This window comes from Thalassophryne amazonica, chromosome 10 (assembly GCF_902500255.1).
Source record: "Thalassophryne amazonica chromosome 10, fThaAma1.1, whole genome shotgun sequence".
NCBI lineage: Eukaryota > Metazoa > Chordata > Actinopteri > Batrachoidiformes > Batrachoididae > Thalassophryne > Thalassophryne amazonica.
Genome location: NC_047112.1, coordinates 1,197,644 through 1,220,061, shown reverse-complemented (window position 1 = coordinate 1,220,061; position 22,418 = coordinate 1,197,644). Strand labels below are relative to the sequence as shown.

General features: G+C 39.6%; 1 protein-coding gene across 2 annotated transcripts in view; it reads right to left on the bottom strand.

Moving 5' to 3' along the window:
• Window positions 1-358: 358 nt before the first annotated feature.
• fam174c (family with sequence similarity 174 member C) overlaps window positions 359-22,418 on the bottom strand; it is a 31,227-nt gene continuing 9,167 nt past the window's right edge. For both annotated transcript variants that reach the window (XM_034179266.1, XM_034179265.1), the window contains 2 exons: window positions 716-838; window positions 359-628 (listed from right to left, as the gene is read on the bottom strand). In XM_034179266.1, the coding sequence (XP_034035157.1) occupies window positions 625-628; window positions 716-838 (127 nt within the window). In that variant the 3' untranslated portion in view covers window positions 359-624. The remainder of the gene's footprint in view (window positions 629-715; window positions 839-22,418) is intronic.

Here is a 22,418-nt window from a genome sequence, read left to right as displayed (position 1 = left end):
CTAGCGCCTCCTACAGGACGGTGCTCTGTGGCAGCTCAACCTATTTTTGTGATGTCATCAGACTGTAGCTGTTTTTCTGCCATCTCCCTCAAAACAAACATTTTCCCAGAGTCTCCTCCTGCGACGTGTGTGTATGTGTGTGGGACTCTTTTATTGTGATGAGAGTACAGTCAGTAAAACCTTCAGTAACAGTAAACGCTTTGTCATCAAAAGCTGAAACCTTCAGATACTGTCGAGATCATTTTGTGTGAAATGGATCAACAGAACAGAACCAAATTCTGCTGAGTGGGTTCCTTCCTGGTTCTGGGTCCTTTCTGGAGCCAAAGTTGTTTGAGTACAAAAGAAGGTTCTTCCTCTGAAAACAACTTAAATAAACAGTAACCGCGTCCGCAGCAAATGTCTGGAACGTGCAAAACTCTCCACATCATCACAGCTGATGACGTCACAAACCATTAAAAAAACAAAACAAAACAGTACTTTGGCACATCTGAGGAAGAGTTTTAGTCCTTCATCCTCCAGCAAGCTGTAATCAATATCATCAATACCAGGCTGCTGATCAATATCTCACACTAATTTTGTGTATGTGTGTGTGTGGGGGGGGGGGGGGTGTCATCATCTGAAGAGTCATCTGCAGAGAACAAACACAAGAACAGATCAGTAACATCCATGACCACGCCCACTTCAAAGTCATGGCGAGCGTGTGGTGCTTCCTGACCTGCGCAGGCCGCGCGCCTCATACAGTGTGTCGTCCTCGTCGCTCTCCATCGCCTCCATCTCCACCGAGTCATCGTAGTCCGACAGCAGACCGTACTTCTTCTTGTGGGCCGGCTTCTTCACCCTGACAGCCACAAGCACAGCCACACCCACAAATACATCACAGCAGAAAACAGTCAACCACCCAATAGATTCCCAAAACCCAAGAGAATGTTTTCTGCATCATAACCTCATCAAAGGATTTACAAATTAAACATTTTATTCACAGCGTTTTATTTATCAAACCGATTTAGAAGTTAAATAGTCGACACGCAATATTTCATTTATCAAACACATTTACAAATGAAACATTTTATACGCAACGTTTCATTTATCAAACACATTTACAAATGAAACATTTTATACGCAACGTTTCATTTATCAAACACATTTACAAATGAAACATTTTATACGCAACAATTTATCAAACACATTTACAAATGAAACATTTTATACGCAACATTTCATTTATCAAACACATTTACAAATGAAACATTTTATACGCAACGTTTCATTTATCAAAGACACTTACAAATGAAACATTTTATTCACAGCATTTTATTTATCAAACCGATTTAGTAGTCAACGCGCAACGTTTCATTTATCAAACACATTTACAAATGAAACATTTTATACGCAACATTTCATTTATCAAACACATTTACAAATGAAACATTTTATACGCAACGTTTCATTTATCAAAGACATTTACAAATGAAACATTTTATTCACAGCATTTTATTTATCAAATCAATTTAGAAGTTAAATAGTCAACGCGCAACGTTTCATTTATCAAACACATTTACAAATGAAACATTTTATACGCAACGTTTCATTTATCAAACACATTTACAAATGAAACATTTTATATGCAACGTTTCATTTATCAAATGCATTTACAAATGAAACATTTTATACGCAACATTTCATTTATCAAACACATTTACAAATGAAACATTTTATATGCAACGTTTCATTTATCAAATGCATTTACAAATGAAACATTTTATATGCAACGTTTCATTTATCAAACGCAGTTACAAATTAAACATTTTATTCACAGCATTTTATTTATCAAACTGATTTAGAAGTTAAATAGTCAACGCGCAACGTTTCATTTATCAAACACATTTACAAATGAAACATTTTATATGCAACGTTTCATTTATCAAACACATTTCCAATTGAAACATTTTATATGCAACATTTCATTTTTTCCTGGTTCTCTCCCTCAGCCCCAACCAGTCCCAGCAGAAGACTGCCCCTCCCTGAGCCTGGTTCTGCTGGAGGTTTCTTCCTGTTAAAAGGGAGTTTTTCCTTCCCACTGTAGCCAAGTGCTTGCTCACAGGGGGTCGTCTTGACCGTTGGGGTTTTACATCATTATTGTATGGCCTTGCCTTACAATATAAAGCGCCTTGGGGCAACTGTTTGTTGTGATTTGGCGCTATATAAAAAAAATTGATTGATTGATTGATTTATCAAACCGATTTAGAAGTTAAATAGTCAACATGCAATATTTCATTTATCAAACACATTTACAACTGAAACATTTTATATGCAAGGTTTCATTTATCAAACACATTTCCAATTGAAACATTTTATATGCAACATTTCATTTATCAAACACATTTCCAAATGAAACATTTTATACCCAACATTTAATTTAATGAATGCATTTACTGTCAACTGCATTTATAAACAAAACATTTTATATGCAAGCATTTATGGAATGCATTTAGGAATTAAACATTTTATACACAGTTCCATTTATCAAACACATTTACAAATGAAACATTTTATATGCAACATTTCATTTATCAAACGCATCTAGTACAAATGAAATTTTATATGCAATGTTTCATTTATCAAACACATTTCCAAATGAAACATTTTATACGCGACGTTTCATTTATCAAACACATTTACAAATGAAACATTTTATACGCAACGTTTCATTTATCAAACACATTTACAAATGAAACATTTTATATGCAACTTTCATTTATCAAACGCATTTACAAATGAAACATTTTATACGCAACATTTCATTTATCAAACACATTTACAAATGAAACATTTCATACGCAACATTTCATTTATCAAACGCAGTTACAAATTAAACATTTTATAGGCAACATTTCATTTATCAAACACATTTACAAATGAAACATTTTATACGCAACGTTTCATTTATCAAACGCAGTTACAAATTAAACATTTTATTCACAGCATTTTATTTATCAAACTGATTTAGAAGTTAAATAGTCAACGCGCAACGTTTCATTTATCAAACACATTTCCAAATGAAACATTTTATACGCAACGTTTCATTTATCAAACACATTTCCAAATGAAACATTTTATATGCAACGTTTCATTTATCAAACACATTTCAATCAATCAATCAATCAATTTTTTTTTTATATAGCGCCAAATCACAACAAACAGTTGCCCCAAGGCGCTTTATATTGTAAGGCAAGGCCATACAATAATGATGTAAAACCCCAACGGTCAAAACGACCCCCTGTGAGCAAGCACTTGGCTACAGTGGGAAGGAAAAACTCCCTTTTAACAGGAAGAAACCTCCAGCAGAACCAGGCTCAGGGAGGGGCAGTCTTCTGCTGGGACTGGTTGGGGCTGAGGGAGAGAACCAGGAAAAAGACATGCTGTGGAGGGGAGCAGAGATCGATCACTAATGATTAAATGCAGAGTGGTGCATACAGAGCAAAAAGAGAAAGAAACAGTGCATCATGGGAACCCCCCAGCAGTCTACGTCTATAGCAGCATAACTAAGGGATGGTTCAGGGTCACCTGATCCAGCCCTAACTATAAGCTTTAGCAAAAAGGAAAGTTTTAAGCCTAATCTTAAAAGTAGAGAGGGTGTCTGTCTCCCTGATCTGAATTGGGAGCTGGTTCCACAGGAGAGGAGCCTGAAAGCTGAAGGCTCTGCCTCCCATTCTACTCTTACAAACCCTAGGAACTACAAGTAAGCCTGCAGTCTGAGAGCGAAGAGCTCTATTGGGGTGATATGGTACTACGAGGTCCCTAAGATAAGATGGGACCTGATTATTCAAAACCTTATAAGTAAGAAGAAGAATTTTAAATTCTATTCTAGAATTAACAGGAAGCCAATGAAGAGAGGCCAATATGGGTGAGATATGCTCTCTCCTTCTAGTCCCCGTCAGCACTCTAGCTGCAGCATTTTGAATTAACTGAAGGCTTTTTAGGGAACTTTTAGGACAACCTGATAATAATGAATTACAATAGTCCAGCCTAGAGGAAATAAATGCATGAATTAGTTTTTCAGCATCACTCTGAGACAAGACCTTTCTGATTTTAGAGATATTGCGTAAATGCAAAAAAGCAGTCCTACATATTTGTTTAATATGCGCTTTGAATGACATATCCTGATCAAAAATGACTCCAAGATTTCTCACAGTATTACTAGAGGTCAGGGTAATGCCATCCAGAGTAAGGATCTGGTTAGACACCATGTTTCTAAGATTTGTGGGGCCAAGAACAATAACTTCAGTTTTATCTGAGTTTAAAAGCAGGAAATTAGAGGTCATCCATGTCTTTATGTCTGTAAGACAATCCTGCAGTTTAGCTAATTGGTGTGTGTCCTCTGGCTTCATGGATAGATAAAGCTGGGTATCATCTGCGTAACAATGAAAATTTAAGCAATACCGTCTAATAATACTGCCTAAGGGAAGCATATATAAAGTGAATAAAATTGGTCCTAGCACAGAACCTTGTGGAACTCCATAATTAACTTTAGTCTGTGAAGAAGATTCCCCATTTACATGAACAAATTGTAATCTATTAGACAAATATGATTCAAATGAATTTCCAAATGAAACATTTATATGCAACGTTTCATTTATCACATTTACAAATGAAACATTTTATATGCAACGTTTCAGTCATCAAACGCATTTATAAATGAAACATTTTATATGCAACGTGTGACAGAGGAAGATACAGAGGACAGGGTGAGATGGAAACGATTGATCTGCTGTGGCGACCCCTAACGCCGTGATGAAGCGTCACAGAACATGTTCTGGCATGTCCAGGCACATCCACAATTTCTTGGATAATCACTCGACTGAAAAACCACCGACAGCTGTCTGAACGCCATCTCAAAGCCTTCCTGTGAGACCAAAACGGAGGTGGTTTTGTGTCGGTCCAGCAGCGAATCCATCATGACGCGCAAAGCGTCCGCTCGGCTTTCCATGACAAAATCTCTTGTTAAAATTGAAATCTGCAGGAAAATGGGTGATGTCCAGCTCTTGTGATAACCAGAGAAAGTGCACACGATGGTCACGGATCCACAGAGCGATCCGTTTAGAAATTAAATGGTCGTTCAGCCTGTCGATGGCAGCTGGAGCGCGGTGCGCCCCACAGCTGCTGAGGGCGTCCTTAAAGCGACAGTAACATCCCTTAATGTCTTTGAAGCCCATAAAATTTTCACCAAAAACCACCTGAATTTCTCAAATGGTGTCCAGGATAAGACTTCTAGATATACCTGAGCAGGATTACACTTCTAGATATACATGACCAGGTATAGACTTTTACATATAGCTGACCCACATTATACCTGACCAAGTATGAACTTCTAGATATACCTGACCAGGTATAGACGTCTAGATATACTTGAGCAGGATTAGAGTTCTACATATACCTGACCAGGATTACACTACTAGATATACCTGACCAAGTATGGACTTCTGGATATACTTGACCAGGTATAGACTTCTAGATATACTTGAGCAGGACTAGAGTTCTAGATATACCTGGCCAGCATTACACTTCTAGATATACCTGACCAATTATGGACTTCTAGATATAGCTGACCTGGATTAGATTTCTAGATATAGATAATCTGGATTAGATTTCTACATACACATGACCAGGATTACACTTCTAGGTATACCTGACCAAGTATGGACTTCTAGATATACCTGACCAAGATTTGACTTCTAAATATACTTGACCAGGCTTAGATTTCTACATATACCTGAGCAGGATTACACTTCTAGATATACCTGACCCACATTAGACTTCTAGATATGCCTGAGCAGGATCAGATTTCTAGATGCACATGACCTGGATTAGACTCCCAGATATACCTGACCAGGATTAGACTTCTACATATACCTGAGCAGGATTACACTTCTAGATATACCTGACCAGGTATAGACTTCTAGATATACCTGACCCACATTAGACTTCTACACATACCTGAGCAGGATTAGATTTCTAAATACACATGACCTGGATTCGACTTCTACATATACCTGACAAGGTATAGACTTCTAGATATCCTTGAGCAGGATTAGACTTCTAGATATACCTGGCCTGCATTAGACTTCCAGATATACCTGACCTGGATTAGACTTCTAGATATACCTGACCAGGATTAGACTTCTACATATACCTGAGCAGGACTACATTTGTAGATATACCTGACCAGGTATAGACATCTAGATATACCTGACCACGGATCGATTTCTAGAAATACCTGACCAGGGTTAGTCTTCTAGATATACCCGACCTGGATTAGACTTCTACATATACCTGACCTGAATGATTTCTAGATATACATAATCTGGATTAGATTTCTACATATACCTGACATGAATGATTTCTAGATATACATAATCTGGATTAGATTTCTACATATACCTGACCAGGATAACACTTCTAGATATAACTGACCAAGTATGGACTTCTGGATATACCTGACCAGGTATAGACTTCTACATATACCTGAGCAGGACTAGAGTTATAGATATACCTGGCCAGCATTACACTTCTAGATATACCTGACCAAGTACGGACTTCTAGATATAGCTGACCACATGTAGACTTCTAGATATACCTGACCTGGATTAGATTTCTACATACACCTGACCAGGATTAAACTTCTAGGTATACCTGACCAAGTATGGACTTCTAGATATACCTGACCAAGATTAGACTTCTAGATATACTTGACCAGGCTTAGATTTCTACATATACCTGAGCAGGATTACACTTCTAGATATACCTGACCCACATTAGACTTCTAGATATGCCTGAGCAGGATCAGATTTCTAGATGCACATGACCTGGATTAGACTCCTAGATATACCTGACCAGGATTAGACTTCTACATATACCTGAGCAGGATTACACTTCTAGATATACCTGACCAGGTATAGACTTCTAGATATACCTGACCCACATTAGACTTCTACATATACCTGAGCAGGATTAGATTTCTAGATACACACGACCTGGATTAGACTTCTACATATACCTGACAAGGTATAGACTTCTAGATATCCTTGAGCAGGATTAGACTTCTAGATATACCTGGCCTGCATTAGACTTCCAGATATACCTGACCTGGATTAGACTTCTAGATATACCTGACCAGGATTAGACTTCTAGATATACCTGAGCAGGACTACATTTGTAGATATACCTGACCAGGTATAGACTTCTAGATATACCTGTCCACGGATCGATTTCTAGAAATACCTGACCAGGGTTAGTCTTCTAGATATACCCGACCTGGATTAGACTTCTACATATACCTGACCTGAATGATTTCTAGATATACATAAGATGGATTAGATTTCTACATATACCTGAGCAGGACTAGAGTTCTAGATATACCTGGCCAGCATTACACTTCTAGATATACCTGACCAAGTATGGACTTCTAGATACAGCTGACCACATGTAGACTTCTAGATATACCTGACCTGGATTAGATTTCTACATACACCTGACCAGGATTAAACTTCTAGGTATACCTGACGAAGTATGGACTTCTAGATATACCTGACCAAGATTAGACTTCTAGATATACTTGACCAGGCTTAGATTTCTACATATACCTGAGCAGGATTACACTTCTAGATATACCTGACCCACATTAGACTTCTAGATATGCCTGAGCAGGATCAGATTTCTAGATGCACATGACCTGGATTAGACTCCTAGATATACCTGACCAGGATTAGACTTCTACATATACCTGAGCAGGATTACACTTCTAGATATACCTGACCAGGTATAGACTTCTAGATATACCTGACCCACATTAGACTTCTACATATACCTGAGCAGGATTACACTTCTAGATATACCTGACCAGGTATAGACTTCTAGATATACCTGACCCACATTAGACTTCTACATATATCTGAGCAGGATTAGATTTCTAGATACACATGACCTGGATTAGACTTCTACATATACCTGACAAGGTATAGACTTCTAGATATCCTTGAGCAGGATTAGACTTCTAGATATACCTGACCTGGATTAGACTTCTGGATATACCTGACCAGGATGAGACTTCTACATATACCTGAGCAGGGCTACATTTGTAGATATACCTGACCAGGTATAGACTTCTAGATATACTTGAGCAGGATTACAGTTCTAGATATAACTGGCCTGGATTATACTTCTTGATATACCTGACCACGGATCGATTTCTAGAAATACCTGACCAGGGTTAGTCTTCTAGATAAACCTGACCTGGATTAGACTTCTAGATATCCCCATCCAGGATGCGACTTTTACATATACCTGACCTGGATTAGATGATCTTTTGACCTATATTTTGACCATCTTCTAAATGATAGTAGGCCACAAATGGATGCAAGGTTGCCTGGCTGTTTTCCCAACGAAAACTTTGAATCTCATCCTGCACTACATAAGAAAAATTCTCAGTAAAATCTCCTTGCAAGCAGCTAAATGGCAAAAAGTAATCAGAAAACTAAACTGTAGTGTAAACATTGATTAGAATATGGGCTTGCTTAGAGCTGTTAAAATTGCAAGGAGATACCACAACTGAATGACATACATATGCATATCTGTATGCATATCTTCTGCACTCTGTATACACAGAATTTACCTGATATCTTGAGGTAGCCCTATATTCTATCCCAGTTTGCTAAAGCATGAAAAAGAAAACCCCTCCAATTTTTTTATATGTTGTAGTTGACATATAGGGCTACATTTTTCATACTGAGGCCGAAGTGGTCGGGCGTGTCCCTCAGTGTCAATTTCAGGGTCAAAATATAGGTCAAAAGGTCATCCAACTAAAAACTACACAAATGCACAAAACAATGCCAGGTTTAGATTCCTTAGGTTCTCCCTATTACAGAAATGTCTTGTTTTTTTAAATCGCACCAGTGGTTGCTGAGTTACAGTCAGTTAAACTCAGCCACATGGGGTGTGCAGCCAGTACATTCTGAGTGCCGGTCCCAAGCCCGGATAAATGAGGAGGGTTGCGTCAGGAAGGGCATCCGGCGTAAAACAAGCCAACCCAACTATGCAGACTCAGAATCGAATTCCCATACCGGATCAGTCGCGGCCCGGGTTAACAATGTCCGCCACCGGTGCTATTGCCCAACAGGGTGCCGGTGGAAATTGGGCTACTGCTGGGCGAAGACAATGAAGAAGAGGAGGAAAACGTTGCCACGAACAGCAGGAGAAGAAGAAAACTAGAAGGGTGGAAATGAGAGTGGGGACTTTGAATGTTGGTAGTATGACTGGTAAAGGGAGAGAGCTGGCTGATATGATGGACAGGAGAAAGGTAGACATATTGTGTGTGCAAGAGACCAAGTGGAAGGGAAGTAAGAGCAGGAGCATCGGCGGTGGGTACAAGTTGTTGTACCATGGTGAGGACAGGAAGAGAAATGGTGTTGGGGTCATTTTAAAGGAAGAGTATGTTAAAAGTGTGTTGGAGGTTAAGCGAGTGTCTGACAGGGTGATGAGTGTGAAGTTGGAAATTGAAGGGGTGATGATGAATATCATCAGTGCATATGCCCCACAGGTAGGTTGTGAGATGAAGGAGAAAGAAGATTTCTGGAGTGAGTTAGATGAGGTGGTGGAGAGTGAACCCAAGCATGAAAGAGTGGTGATAGGAGCAGACTTCAATGGGCATGTTGGTGAAGGGAACAGAGGTGAGGAGGAAGTAATGGGTAGATATGGTATCAAGGATAGGAATGGGGAAGGACAGATGGTAGTTGATTTTGCAAAAAGGATGGAAATGGCTGTGGTGAATACCTACTTTAAGAAAAGGGAGGAGCACAGGGTAACATATAAGAGTGGAGGAAGGTGCACACAGGTGGACTACATTCTTTATAGGAGATGCAAGCTAAAAGAAATCACAGACTGTAAGGTGGTAGCAGGAGAGAGTGTCACTAGACAGCATAGGATGGTTGTTTGTAGGATGACTTTAGAGGTAAAGAAGAAGAAGAGAGTGAGAGCTCAACAAAGGATCAGATGGTGGAAGCTGAAGGAGGAAGACTGTTGTGTGAAATTTAGCGAGCAGGTGAGAGAAGCACTAGTTGGAGGGGAAGCTATTTTGGACAACTGGAAAAGTACTGCAGATGTGGTGAGGGAGACAGCTAGGACAGTACTGGGTATGACATCTGGACAGTGGAAGGAAGACAAGGAGACTTGGTGGGGGAATGAAGAGGTCCAGGAAAGCATAAGGAGAAAGAGGTTGGCGAAAAAGTTTTGGGATAGTCGGAGAGATGAAGAAAGTACACAGGAGTACAAGGAGATGCGGCGTAAGGCAAGAAGAGAAGTGGCAAAAGCAAAGGAAAAGGCATATTGCGAGCTGTACATGAAGTTGAATAGTAAGGAAGGAGAAAAGGACTTGTACCGATTGGCCAGACAAAGGGACAGAGCTGGAAAGGATGTGCAGCAGGTTAGGGTGGTAAAAGATGCACATGGTAATGTGCTGACAAGTGAGGAGTGTGTGCTGAGAAGGTGGAGGGAATATTTTGAAGAGTTGATGAATAAAGAAAATGAGCGAGAGAAAAGGCTGGACGATGTGGTGAGAGTAAATCAGGAAGTAAAAGAGATTAGCAAGGAAGAAGTGAGGGCTGCTATGAAGAGGATGAAGAGTGGAAAGGCAGTTGGTCCAGATGACATTCCAATGGAGGCATGGAAATGTCTAGGAGAGATGGCAGTAGAGTTTCTAACCAGATTGTTTAATAAAATCTTGGAAAGTGAGAGGATGCCTGAGGAATGGAGACGAAGTGTGCTGGTTCCTATTTTCAAGAACAAGGGTGATGTGCAGAGCTGCAGTAACTACAGAGGCATAAAGCTGATCAGCCACAGCATGAAGTTATGGGAAAGAGTAGTAGAAGCTAGGCTTAGAAAACAGGTGAAGATCTGTGAGCAGCAATATGGTTTCATGCCGAGAATGAGCACTACAGATGCAATGTTTGCTCTGAGAATACTGTTGGAAAAGTACAGAGAAGGACAGAAAGAGTTACATTGTGTGTTTGTGGACTTAGAAAAAGCTTATGATAGGGTGCCAAGAGAAGAGTTGTGGCATTGTATGAGGAAGTCTGGAGTGGCAGAGAAGTATGTTAGGGTAGTGCAGGACATGTACAAGAATAGTGTGACAGCGGTGAGATGCGCAGTCGGAATGACGGACTCATTCAAGGTAGAGGTGGGATTACACCAAGGATCAGCTCTGAGTCCTTTCTTGTTTGCAGTGGTGATGGACAGGTTGACAGATGAGATCAGACAGGAGTCCCCATGGACTATGATGTTTGCAGATGACATTGTGATCTGTAGTGAGAGTAGAGAGCAAGTTGAGTCTAGTCTGGAGAAGTGGAGATATGCTTTGGAGAGAAGGGGAATGAAAGTCAGTAGAAGCAAGACTGAGTACATGTGTGTGAATGAGAGGGAGCCCAGTGGAATAGTGCAGTTACAAGGAGTAGAAGTGGTGAAAGTAGATGAGTTTAAATATTTGGGGTCAACTGTTCAAAGTAATGGAGAGTGTGGTAGAGAGGTGAAGAAGAGAGTGCAGGCAGGGTGGAGTGGGTGGAGAAAGGTGGCAGGAGTGATTTGTGACCGAAGAATATCAGCAAGAGTGAAGGGGAAAGTTTACAAAACAGTAGTGAGACCAGCTATGTTGTATGGTTTAGAGACAGTGGCACTAACAAAAAGACAGGAGGCAGAGCTGGAGGTGGCAGAGCTGAAGATGTTGAGATTCTCTTTGGGAGTGACAAGAATGGACAAGATTAGGAATGAACATATCAGAGGGACAGCTCAGGTGGGACAGTTTGGAGACAAAGTCAGAGAGGCGAGATTGAGATGGTTTGGACATGTGCAGAGGAGGGACCCAGGGTATACAGGGAGAAGGATGCTGAGGATGGAGCCACCAGGTAGGAGGAGAAGAGGGAGACCAAAGAGGAGGTTCATGGATGTGCTGAGAGAGGACATGCAGGTGGTTGGTGAGACAGAGGAAGATACAGAGGACACGGTGAGATGGAAACGATTGATCTGCTGTGGCGACCCCTAACGGGAACAACCGAAAGACAAAGAAGGTTGCTGAGTTACAGTAATTAGAAATTTGGCGGCCACACCCTTTTTCACGAAAAAGTCAAAAAATGAAATTGTGATATCTCAAACTACTGGTTCGATCAAGTTAAAATGTGAAATTCTGGCTTTTCTGCCTATGAGTTACCTATATACCAAATTTCATAAAAATTGGAGGGGGTGAGGTTTAAAATTGCCATTTTTTGGGGGTGATTTAAGATGGACTGACCCAGGTATAGACTTCTAAATATACCTGACCAAGATCAGATTTCTACATATACCTGACGAGGATTAGATTTCTAGATATACTTGAGCAGGATTAAACTTCTAGATATACCTGGCCTGGATTAGACTTCTAGATATACTTGACCAGGATTAATTGAATTGAATTTATTAGGCACATATATGGTTAACAAAAATACCTTGTACACAAACAAACAAAACTCATAGACAAAGTAGTTAAAAGAAAGAAAAGAAAAAAAGAAAACAATGTACATAGTGCCCAAAAGGTGTAGGCAGAAGCAACGCTTATCAACGCCTACACCGCTCTGTACATTCAAATTAAACCAGGCTATGTGCCTGATCCTGAACGATCATTTCCTAAAGAAAATCTGTCTTGAAGTCACATATTTCCCAAACAGCTCCTATTACGTGCTCGTTACCACCGTACATTTTCAGTAGTAAGGATTCAAGTGTAGCAGATTCTTCATACAACACACAAACTCAACCTGTTTCATCAGATACATATCCAGAGAACACCATTTCTTTATGTAAATATTTGAACTGTTTAATATTTGGACATCGTTTGAGTTCCTCAGGTAGATTATTCCATTTTTTGGGGCCACAAATGGAGACACAGAAGCATTTCCTGGTCGTCCGAGCACCCGCAATTTTAAAATGATACACAAACCCCTTAAATTATATATTCCTTCTCTTTGCATAAAACACACACACAAAAAAATCTTGAATTCTAAATGGCAATTGCTTATTTTTCACTTTGTACATCAACTGAACAGTCTTGGATGTTATCATATCATAGAGTTTTAATGTTCGTAATGGTCTTTTTGAAGGATGAATAATGGTTGCACTGTGGTTTTATAGTTATTCCCCCAGACTTCTGCACAATAAGTCAGGTAAGGTGCTATCAATGCGTAGTACAGAGTATGTAGTGATTTACCATCAAGAATGTGCTTAGCCTTATTTAAAACTGCAATACTTTTTGATACTTTCTTTTGAATATGCTGAATATGAGCTTTCCAGTTGATTCTTTCATCAATAATCACACCTAACAACTTGTTCTCTTTGACACATTCTGTTTACCCTTCTGTATTTAACTGTATTTGTGCTTCTTTTTTTATGATTTCAAAATAACATTATTTTAGTTTTAGACCAATTTAATGACAGTTTGTTAATATCAAACCAACTCTTCAACTTTATCTTTTCCAATTCTAAATCAGATAATAATTGTTGCAAATTATCTCCTGAACAAAACAGGTTTCTGTCATCTGCAAAGAGAACTGCTATGAACACATCCAAAAATGTACATAAATCGTTAATGTACAAAATAAATAACTTTGGTCCCAACACAGAACCCTGGGGAATCCCACAAATGATGTCCAGATATAAAGTACAGCAGTCCCCGAGTTTAACAAACTGCTTCTGGTTTTCTAAATAGCTTTTAATCAAATTCAGAGCTACTCCTGTGATCCCATACAGTTCCATCTTTTGAAATAATATGTTGTGATTGGGCGGCACAGTGGATTAGTGGTTAGCACTGTTGCCTCACAGCGAGAAGGTCGTGGGTTCAATTCCCATGGCCTTTCTGTGTGGAGTTTGCATGTTCTCCCTGTGTTTGCGTGGGTTTCCTCCGGGTGCTTCGGTTTCCTCCCACATCCAAAGACATGCGGGTTAGGTGGACTGGACTCTTTAAATTGTCCTTAGGTGTGCATGTGGGTGTGTCTGTGTTTGTTTGTGGCCCTGCAACAGACTGGCGTCCTGTCCTGGGTGTACCCCGCCTCACGCCCTATGACTGCTGGGATAGGCTCTAGCCCCCCGTGACCCTTAACTGGACTAAGCGGTAGAAGATGGATGGATGTTGTGATTGTGTCAAAAGCCTTTCTTGGGTCAATAAATAAATTACTATTACTCATAAATTATTACTATTTCCCTTTGGTCCACATGTTTATTGATCTCTTCAATTGCCAGTGCCAGTGCAGTGGACCTTTTTGCTCTAAAACCATACTGACAGTCATCAAGCAAGTTGTGTCAATCTATAAATTTATCCAACCTGCTGTTGTAAAGTTTTTCCAATATCTTTGAAAACTGTGACAATAAAGACACAGGCCTGTAATTAGTAAAAAGCTGTTTGTCACCAGATTTGAATAAAGGTATCACTTTTGCTACTTTCATACCATTTGGGACAATTCCAGTTTGAAATTATTATTAAATATTTTTAATTGTTGGGCGATTTCAGTAATTAATTGCTTTACTAAGGACATATGTACGTCATTATGATCAGATGACTTTTTGCTTTTACATGTACGAACTACTTTAATAATTTCCCTTTCATCAACCAGGCCAAGGAACTTTGTATGTGGATTTCTATCAATTAATTGGTGATTTTCCTCTTGGGCTGTGTGGAATGTCAGCTGCCAGATCTGGACCAACATTAGCAAAAAATTAATTGAAACTATGCACTACTGTTCATGTTATATTCATCTTTGTTATATAAGTAAAGTAATTTGGGTAGTTCTTTGATTTGGGTTTATTTGCTATAATACTATTCAGTATTTTCCATGTTTCCTTTATGTTGTTTTTATTATCAATTAGTATTTTCCAAAGTATGATTTTTTACAATTCTGCATAATAGTTGTTCATTTATTTTTATATTCCTTATATATAATCTCTGCTTCTCTTCATTTACTTTTAATGAACTCTGTGTATAGCATATTTTTCTTCTTACAAGCCTTTTGCAGCCCTTTTGTTATCCATGGGTTAGCTTTATATTTATTATTTGCACTGCACTGTATAACTGGACAATTTTTGTTGTATATATTGAGAAATATGTTTATGCTAAATTAGCACCATGCTCTGTGTAAATGGACTTCCAATCCTGCAGAAGCAAATATTTTTTTAAGGCAGTGATAGCTTCTTCAGATTGCAGGCATTTATGATATTGTATTTTCTCATTACATTTTCTTTTTAAATTTAGACCAGTTACTAGAAAAACTCATAAATGGTCACTAATATCAGTGATCAGTAAGCCACTTAATGTTTTAGTGTCGATATCATTAGTAAATATATTATCAATGAGAGTAGCTGAATGTGAAGTTATTCTTGAAGGCCTAGTAATTTGTGGATATAAAATTAAGCTGTACAATACATGTATTAATGAAATCCTCTGTCACTTTATGCTGATATGGATTGAAGAGATCAATATTTATATCTCCACAGACAAGTACACACTTATTACACATCTGCGAAAACTACTTCTCTAGCCAGTTTTGAAATTCTTCAATCTTAGAGCCCGGAGCTCTATATGTACACAGCTAATAATTATATTTTTACCTTTTTCCATACATATTTAAATTGTGATACATTCCAAAAGTTTTCCACAGCCATTGTCATTTGATCTTTAGTTTTGTATTTAAGCCTTTTGTCAACATACAAAGCCACTCCTCCTCCTCTATTTTGTCTGTTCAAATAATTGAATTCATACCCCTCCAATTCATAATTTGTATCATCAAGGTCTGCAAGCCAAGTTTCCGTTATGGCAATTATACTAAAAGGTTGACAAAACTGTTTTAAATAGTCTTTAATACTCCCAAAATCTTTGTACAGACTCCTACTATTAAAGTGGATTATTGATCATTTCCCATCACTTGCAATGCAGTTATTGTAGTGTTCCTCTGCATAATACTGACAGTTACTATTTATGAAAGAATAGAAATGATTGTCCGGATCTATCTCATATTCCAGATCTTGTATTTGATGCTCGGTGTACTGAAAAGGATGTAATTCCTGCACAGAAGTCAAATCAGCTGTCATCATAAAATAAAATGAAAAATTCACAAACCAAAAAAAACAAAAAAAAAAAAAACAGCCAACTTAGATCGAGCTACATGATGTAAACATTTGCATGCTATGGAAATCTTTACCCATACTTGATTATACTGAAATTCCTTTGACAACACAGACATAACCATTAATAAACAAATAAACAAATACCCATCACTTAAATCTTTCCAAGTCCGAAAGCTCCCTTACCATTATGATTTTAGCTTCTTCCAGAGATCCATTTAAATTAATCATCACTTTACAATTCCTCGTCCAAGTTGTTTGTTTGTTTGTTCTCTGTTATTTCCAGAGGATTCTTTCTTCTCTTGCTATATCAGCATGTTTTTTTTTGTTGTTTTTTTTACTTCTAGATATAGACTTCTAGATGTGCCTGACCAGGATTAGACTTCTAGACATACAGCGAGGAAAATAAGTATTTGAACACCCTGCAATTTTGCAAGTTCTCCCACTTAAAAATCATGGAGGGTCTGAAATTTTCATCTTAGGTGCATGTCCACTGTGAGAGACATAATCTAAAAACAAACAAACAAACAAAAAAAAAAATCCGGAAATCACAATGTATGATTTTTTTAAAAATATTTCTATGTTACTGCTGCAAATAAGTGAACACCTACCAACCAGCAAGAATTCTGTCTCTCACAGACCTGTTAATTTTTCTTTAAGAAGTCCTCTTATTCTGCACTCTTTACCTGTATTAATTGCACCTGTTTGAACTTGTTACTTGTATAAAAGACACCTGTTCACACAATCAATCACACTCCAACCTGTCCACCATAGCCAAGACCAAAGAGCTGTCTAAGGACACCAGGGACAAAACTGTAGACCTGCACAAGGCTGGGATGGACTACAGGACAACAGGCAAGCAGCTTGGTAGAAGACAACAACTGTTATGATTATTTATTACAAAGTGGAAGAAACACAAGATGACTGTCAATCTCCCTCAGTCTGGGATTCCATACAAGATCTCACTTTGTGGGGTAAGGATGATTCTGAGAAAGCTCAGAACTACACAGGAGGACCTGGTCAATGACCTGAAGAGAGCTGGAACCACAGTCACAAAGATTACATTAGTAAGACATGATGCTGTCATGGTTTAAAATCCTGCAGGTCAGCAAGGTCCCCCTGCTCAAGCCAGCACATGTCCAGGCACGTTTGAAGTTCACCAGTAACCATCTGGATGATCCAGAGGAGGCATGGGAGAAGGTCATGTGATCAGATGAGACCAGAATAGAGCTTTTTGGAATCAACTCCACTTACCATGTTTAGAGGATGAGAACAACCCCAAGAAAACCATCCCAACTGTGAAGCATGGGAGTGGAAACATCATACTCTGGGGGTGCTCTTCTGCAAAGGGGACAGGACGACTGCACCGTATTGAAGGGAGGATGGATGGGGTCATGTATTGTGAGATTTTGGCAAACAACCTTCTTCCCTCAGTAAGAGCATTGAAGATGGGTCATGGCTGGGTCTTCCAGCATGACAATGACCCCAAACACACAACCAGAGCCACTAAGGAGGGGCTCCATAAGAAGCATTTCAAGGTCCTGGAGTGGCCTGGCCAGTCTCCAGACCTGAACCCAATAGAAAATCTTTGGAGGGAGCTGAAACTCCAAACCTGAAAGATCTAGAGAAGATCTGTATGGAGGAGTGGACCAAAATCCCTGCTGCAGTGTGTGCAAACTTGGTGAACAACTACAGGAAAATGTTTGACCTCTGTAATGGCAGACAAATGTTTCTGTACCAGTTGTTAAGCTCTGTTTTTCTAGGGGGTCAAATATTTATTTTATGCAATAAAATGCAAAGGACGTATTTAGAAATCATACAATGTGATTTGCTGGATTTTTTTTAGATTCTGTCTCTCACAGTTGAAGTGGATCTATGATAAAAATTACAGACCTCTGCATTCTTTGTAGGTGGGAAAACCTGCAAAACTGCAAGGGGTCAAATACTTATTTTATGCAATAAATTGCAATTATTTAAAAATCATACAATGTGATTTTCTGGATTTTTTTTTTTTTTAGATTCTGTCTCTCACAGTTGAAGTGTATCTACGATAAAAATTACAGACCTCTCCATTCTTTGTAGGTGGGAAAACCTGCAAAACTGACAGTGGGTCAAATACTTATTTTCCCCACTGTACCTGGCCTGGATTACACTTCTAGATGTACCTGGCTTAGCTTTCTACATATACCTGACCAGGTACAGACTTCTAGATATATGTGACCAGGGTTACACTTCTCGATATACCTTAGCAGGATTAGACATCGAGATATACCTGACTGCCCGGGATTAGACTTCTAGATAAACCTAACCGGGATTAGACTTCGAGATATATCTGACTGCCCGGGATTAAACTTCTAGATAAACCTAACCGGGATTAGACTTCTAGATATACCTGATCCAGATTAGATTTCTAGACATAACTGACCAGGATTAGAATTCTACATATACCTGAGCAGAATTACACTTCTAGATATACCTGACCCGCATTAGATTTCTACATGTACTTGAGCAGGATTAGATTTCTAGATATACCTGAGCAGGATTACACTTCTACAACCCCAATTCCAATGAAGTTGGGACATTGTGTAAAATGTAAATAAAAACAGAACACAATGATTTTCAAATCCTCTTCAACCTATATTCAATTGAATACACCACAAAGACAAGATATTTAATGTTCAAACTGATAAACTTTATTGTTTTTGTGTAAATATTTGCTCATTTTGAAATGGATGCCTGCAACACGTTTCAAAAAAGATGGTACATTGGTATGTTTCCCACTGTGTTATATCACCTTTCCTTCTAACAACACTCAATAAGCGTTTGGGAACTGAGGACACTAATTGTTGAAGCTTTGTAGGTGGAATTCTTTCCCATTCTTGCTTGATGTATGACTTCAGTTGTTCAACAGTCCGGGGTCTCCGTTGTCGTATTTTGCGCTTCATAATGCGCCACACATTTTCAGTGGGCGACAGGTCTGGACTGCAGGCAGGCCAGTCTAGTACCCGCACTCTTTTACTACGAAGCCACGCTGTTCTAAAAAGTGCAGAATGTGGCTTGGCATTGTCTTGCTGAAATAAGCAGGGACGTCCCTGAAAAAGACGTTGCTTGGATGGCAGCATGTGTTCAATTTCAATTTATTTTCATTTATATAGCACCAAATCGCAACACAGTTGCTTCAAGGTGTTTCACACAAGTAAGGTCTAACCTTACCAACCCCCAGAGCAGCAGTGGTAAGAAAAAACTCCCTCTGAGGAAGAAACCTCAAGCACACCAGACTCAAAGGGGTGACCCTCTGCTTGGGCCATGATACAGACACAAATTACAGAATAATTCACAAAACAAATATACAGGAAATGCTGTTGGTGCACAGGACAGGAGGGTCACCAGCACAAATACAACTCCCATCTCTGGATGGAGCTGCACCTTAAACAGAGAGAAAAAACAGAATCAGGCATCAGAAAGACAAGAAATACTGTATAATTTGTCAGCATTAAACTACAAGAAAAACAGAAGAAATACTAAGGTGATCACCGACCACTAGCCCTAAACTTCACTAAAAGACCCAGAATTTAGATAAAGTTGAGGCCGCAGCTCGCTCTGTTTACTAATAAAATGAATTAAGAGTATAAAGTGTAAAACAAAAGTATGCCAGTATGCTGCCATACGAAAGGGAAGATAAATGTCTGGACTTGAAAGTCTCCACAGAATCTGACTGTTTTATTGACGCAGGGAGATCATTCCACAGAACAGGGGCACAATAAGAGAAAGCTCTGTGACCCACAGACTTCTTATTCACCCTGCATGCTGAGAAGCCCGGGCCGGTACGTAGGGTTTAATTAATTCAGCAAAGTAGACAGGTGCCCTAACCCTAACCCTATCCATGAACAATTTTATAGGTTAGTAGCAGAACCTTAAACTCTGATCTCACTGGGACAGGAAGCCAGTGAAGAGATGCCAAAATGGGTGTAATGTAGTCAAACTTTTTGCTTCATGTCAAAAGTTTGGCTGCAGCATTTTGAACCAATTGGAGAGCCCTTATGCTGGACTGCGGTAAACCAGAAAATAGAACATTGCAGTAATCCAATCTAGAAGAGACAAACGCATAAATTAGGGTCTCAGCATCAGCCATAGACAGGATGGGACGAATCTTTGCTATATTTCGCAGGTGGAAGAAAGCAGTCCTAGTAATATTTCTAATGTGGAGGCCAAAGGACAACGAAGGATCAAAAATTACCCCAAGGTTCCTCATTTTGTCAGTGTGACGTATGACACACGAGCCTAGGCTGAGCGTTAACTGGTCAAATTGATGCTGATGTCTCACTGGACCAAGAACCATCATTTCAGTCTAATCAGAGTTTAAAAGTAGAAATTGTCTAGACATCCAACTTCTCACTGATGTAAGGCAATCTTCTAAGGATTTTATAGGAGCAAGATTACCAGCAGATATCGGCATATATAACTGTATCATCAGCATAGCAGTGAAAGGTAATCCCATAACGCTGCAATCTGTGCCCAAGGGGTGCTATATAAAGGGAGAAAAGCAGGGGGCCTAAGACGGACCCCTGTGGAACCCCAAATTTCATGTCACTAAGGTTGCCTCTACTGGTGGCTTGCTTCTGGTGGTTGGCTCTCACTGCGGTATTGTATCACTTCCTGTTCCGGAGCACAGCTGTGTTTTGCTGTATCTGTTAGCTGTTTAATCTGCGCAGTTAGATTGATCTAGATAATGATTTGTTTCACAGTGTAATCTTCACGTGCCTTAACTAAAGCACTCCCTCTGCTGAATCACCTCTAAATTATTTACACATTATTCACTTTGTGTGTTTTTAGGAATCCGCTAGCTTAGCGCAGCTACTAGCTCTTAGCCGGTTTAGCATGGCGGCTTCTCCTGTCTCTCCCGCACTTTTCTGCTCTGGGTGTGAAATGTTTAGTTATTCCTCGGCCTCCTTTAGCAGTAATGGTACTTGTAATAAGTGTAGCTTATTCATAGCTTTGGAGGCCAGGCTGGGCGAATTGGAGACTCGGCTCTACACCGTGGAAAATTCTACAGCTAGCCAGGCCCCTGTAGTCGGTGCGGACCAAGGTAGCTTAGCCGCCGTTAGTTCCCTTCCAGCAGATCCCGAGCAGCCGGGAAAGCAGGCCGACTGGGTGACTGTGAGGAGGAAGCGTAGCCCTAAACAGAAGCCCCGTGTACACCGCCAACCCGTTCACATTTCTAACCATTTTTCCCCACTCGGCGACACACCCACCGAGGATCAAACTCTGGTTATTGGCGACTCTGTTTTGAGAAATGTGAAGTTAGCGACACCAGCAACCATAGTCAATTGTCTTCCGGGGGCCAGAGCAGGCGACATTGAAGGAAATTTGAAACTGCTGGCTAAGGCTAAGCATAAATTTGGTAAGATTGTAATTCACATTGGCAGTAATGACACCCGGTTACGCCAATCGGAGGTCACTAAAATTAACATTGAATCGGTGTGTAACTTTGCAAAAACAATGTCGGACTCTGTAGTTTTCTCTGGGCCCCTCCCCAATCGGACCGGGAGTGACATGTTTAACCGCATGTTCTCCTTGAATTGCTGGCTGTCTGAGTGGTGTCCAAAAAATGAGGTGGGCTTCATAGATAATTGGCAAAGCTTCTGGGGAAAACCTGGTCTTGTTAGGAGAGACGGCATCCATCCCACTTTGGAGGGAGCAGCTCTCATTTCTAGAAATCTGGCCAATTTTCTTAAACCCTCCAAACCGTGACTATCCAGGGTTGGGACCAGGAAGCAGAGTTGTAGTCTTACACACCTCTATGCAGCTTCTCTCCCCCTGCCATCCCCTCATTACCCCATCCCGTAGAGACAGTGCCTGCTCCCAGACTACCAATAACCAGCAAAAATCTATTTAAGCATAAAAATTCAAAAAGAAAAAATAATATAGCACCTTCAACTGCACCACAGACTAAAACAGTTAAATGTGGTCTATTAAACATTAGGTCTCTCTCTTCTAAGTCCCTGTTAGTAAATGATATAATAATTGATCAACATATTGATTTATTCTGCCTTACAGAAACCTGGTTACAGCAGGATGAATATGTTAGTTTAAATGAGTCAACACCCCCGAGTCACACTAACTGCCAGAACGCTCGTAGCACGGGCCGAGGGGGAGGATTAGCAGCAATCTTCCATTCCAGCTTATTAATTAATCAAAAATCCAGACAGAGCTTTAATTCATTTGAAAGCTTGACT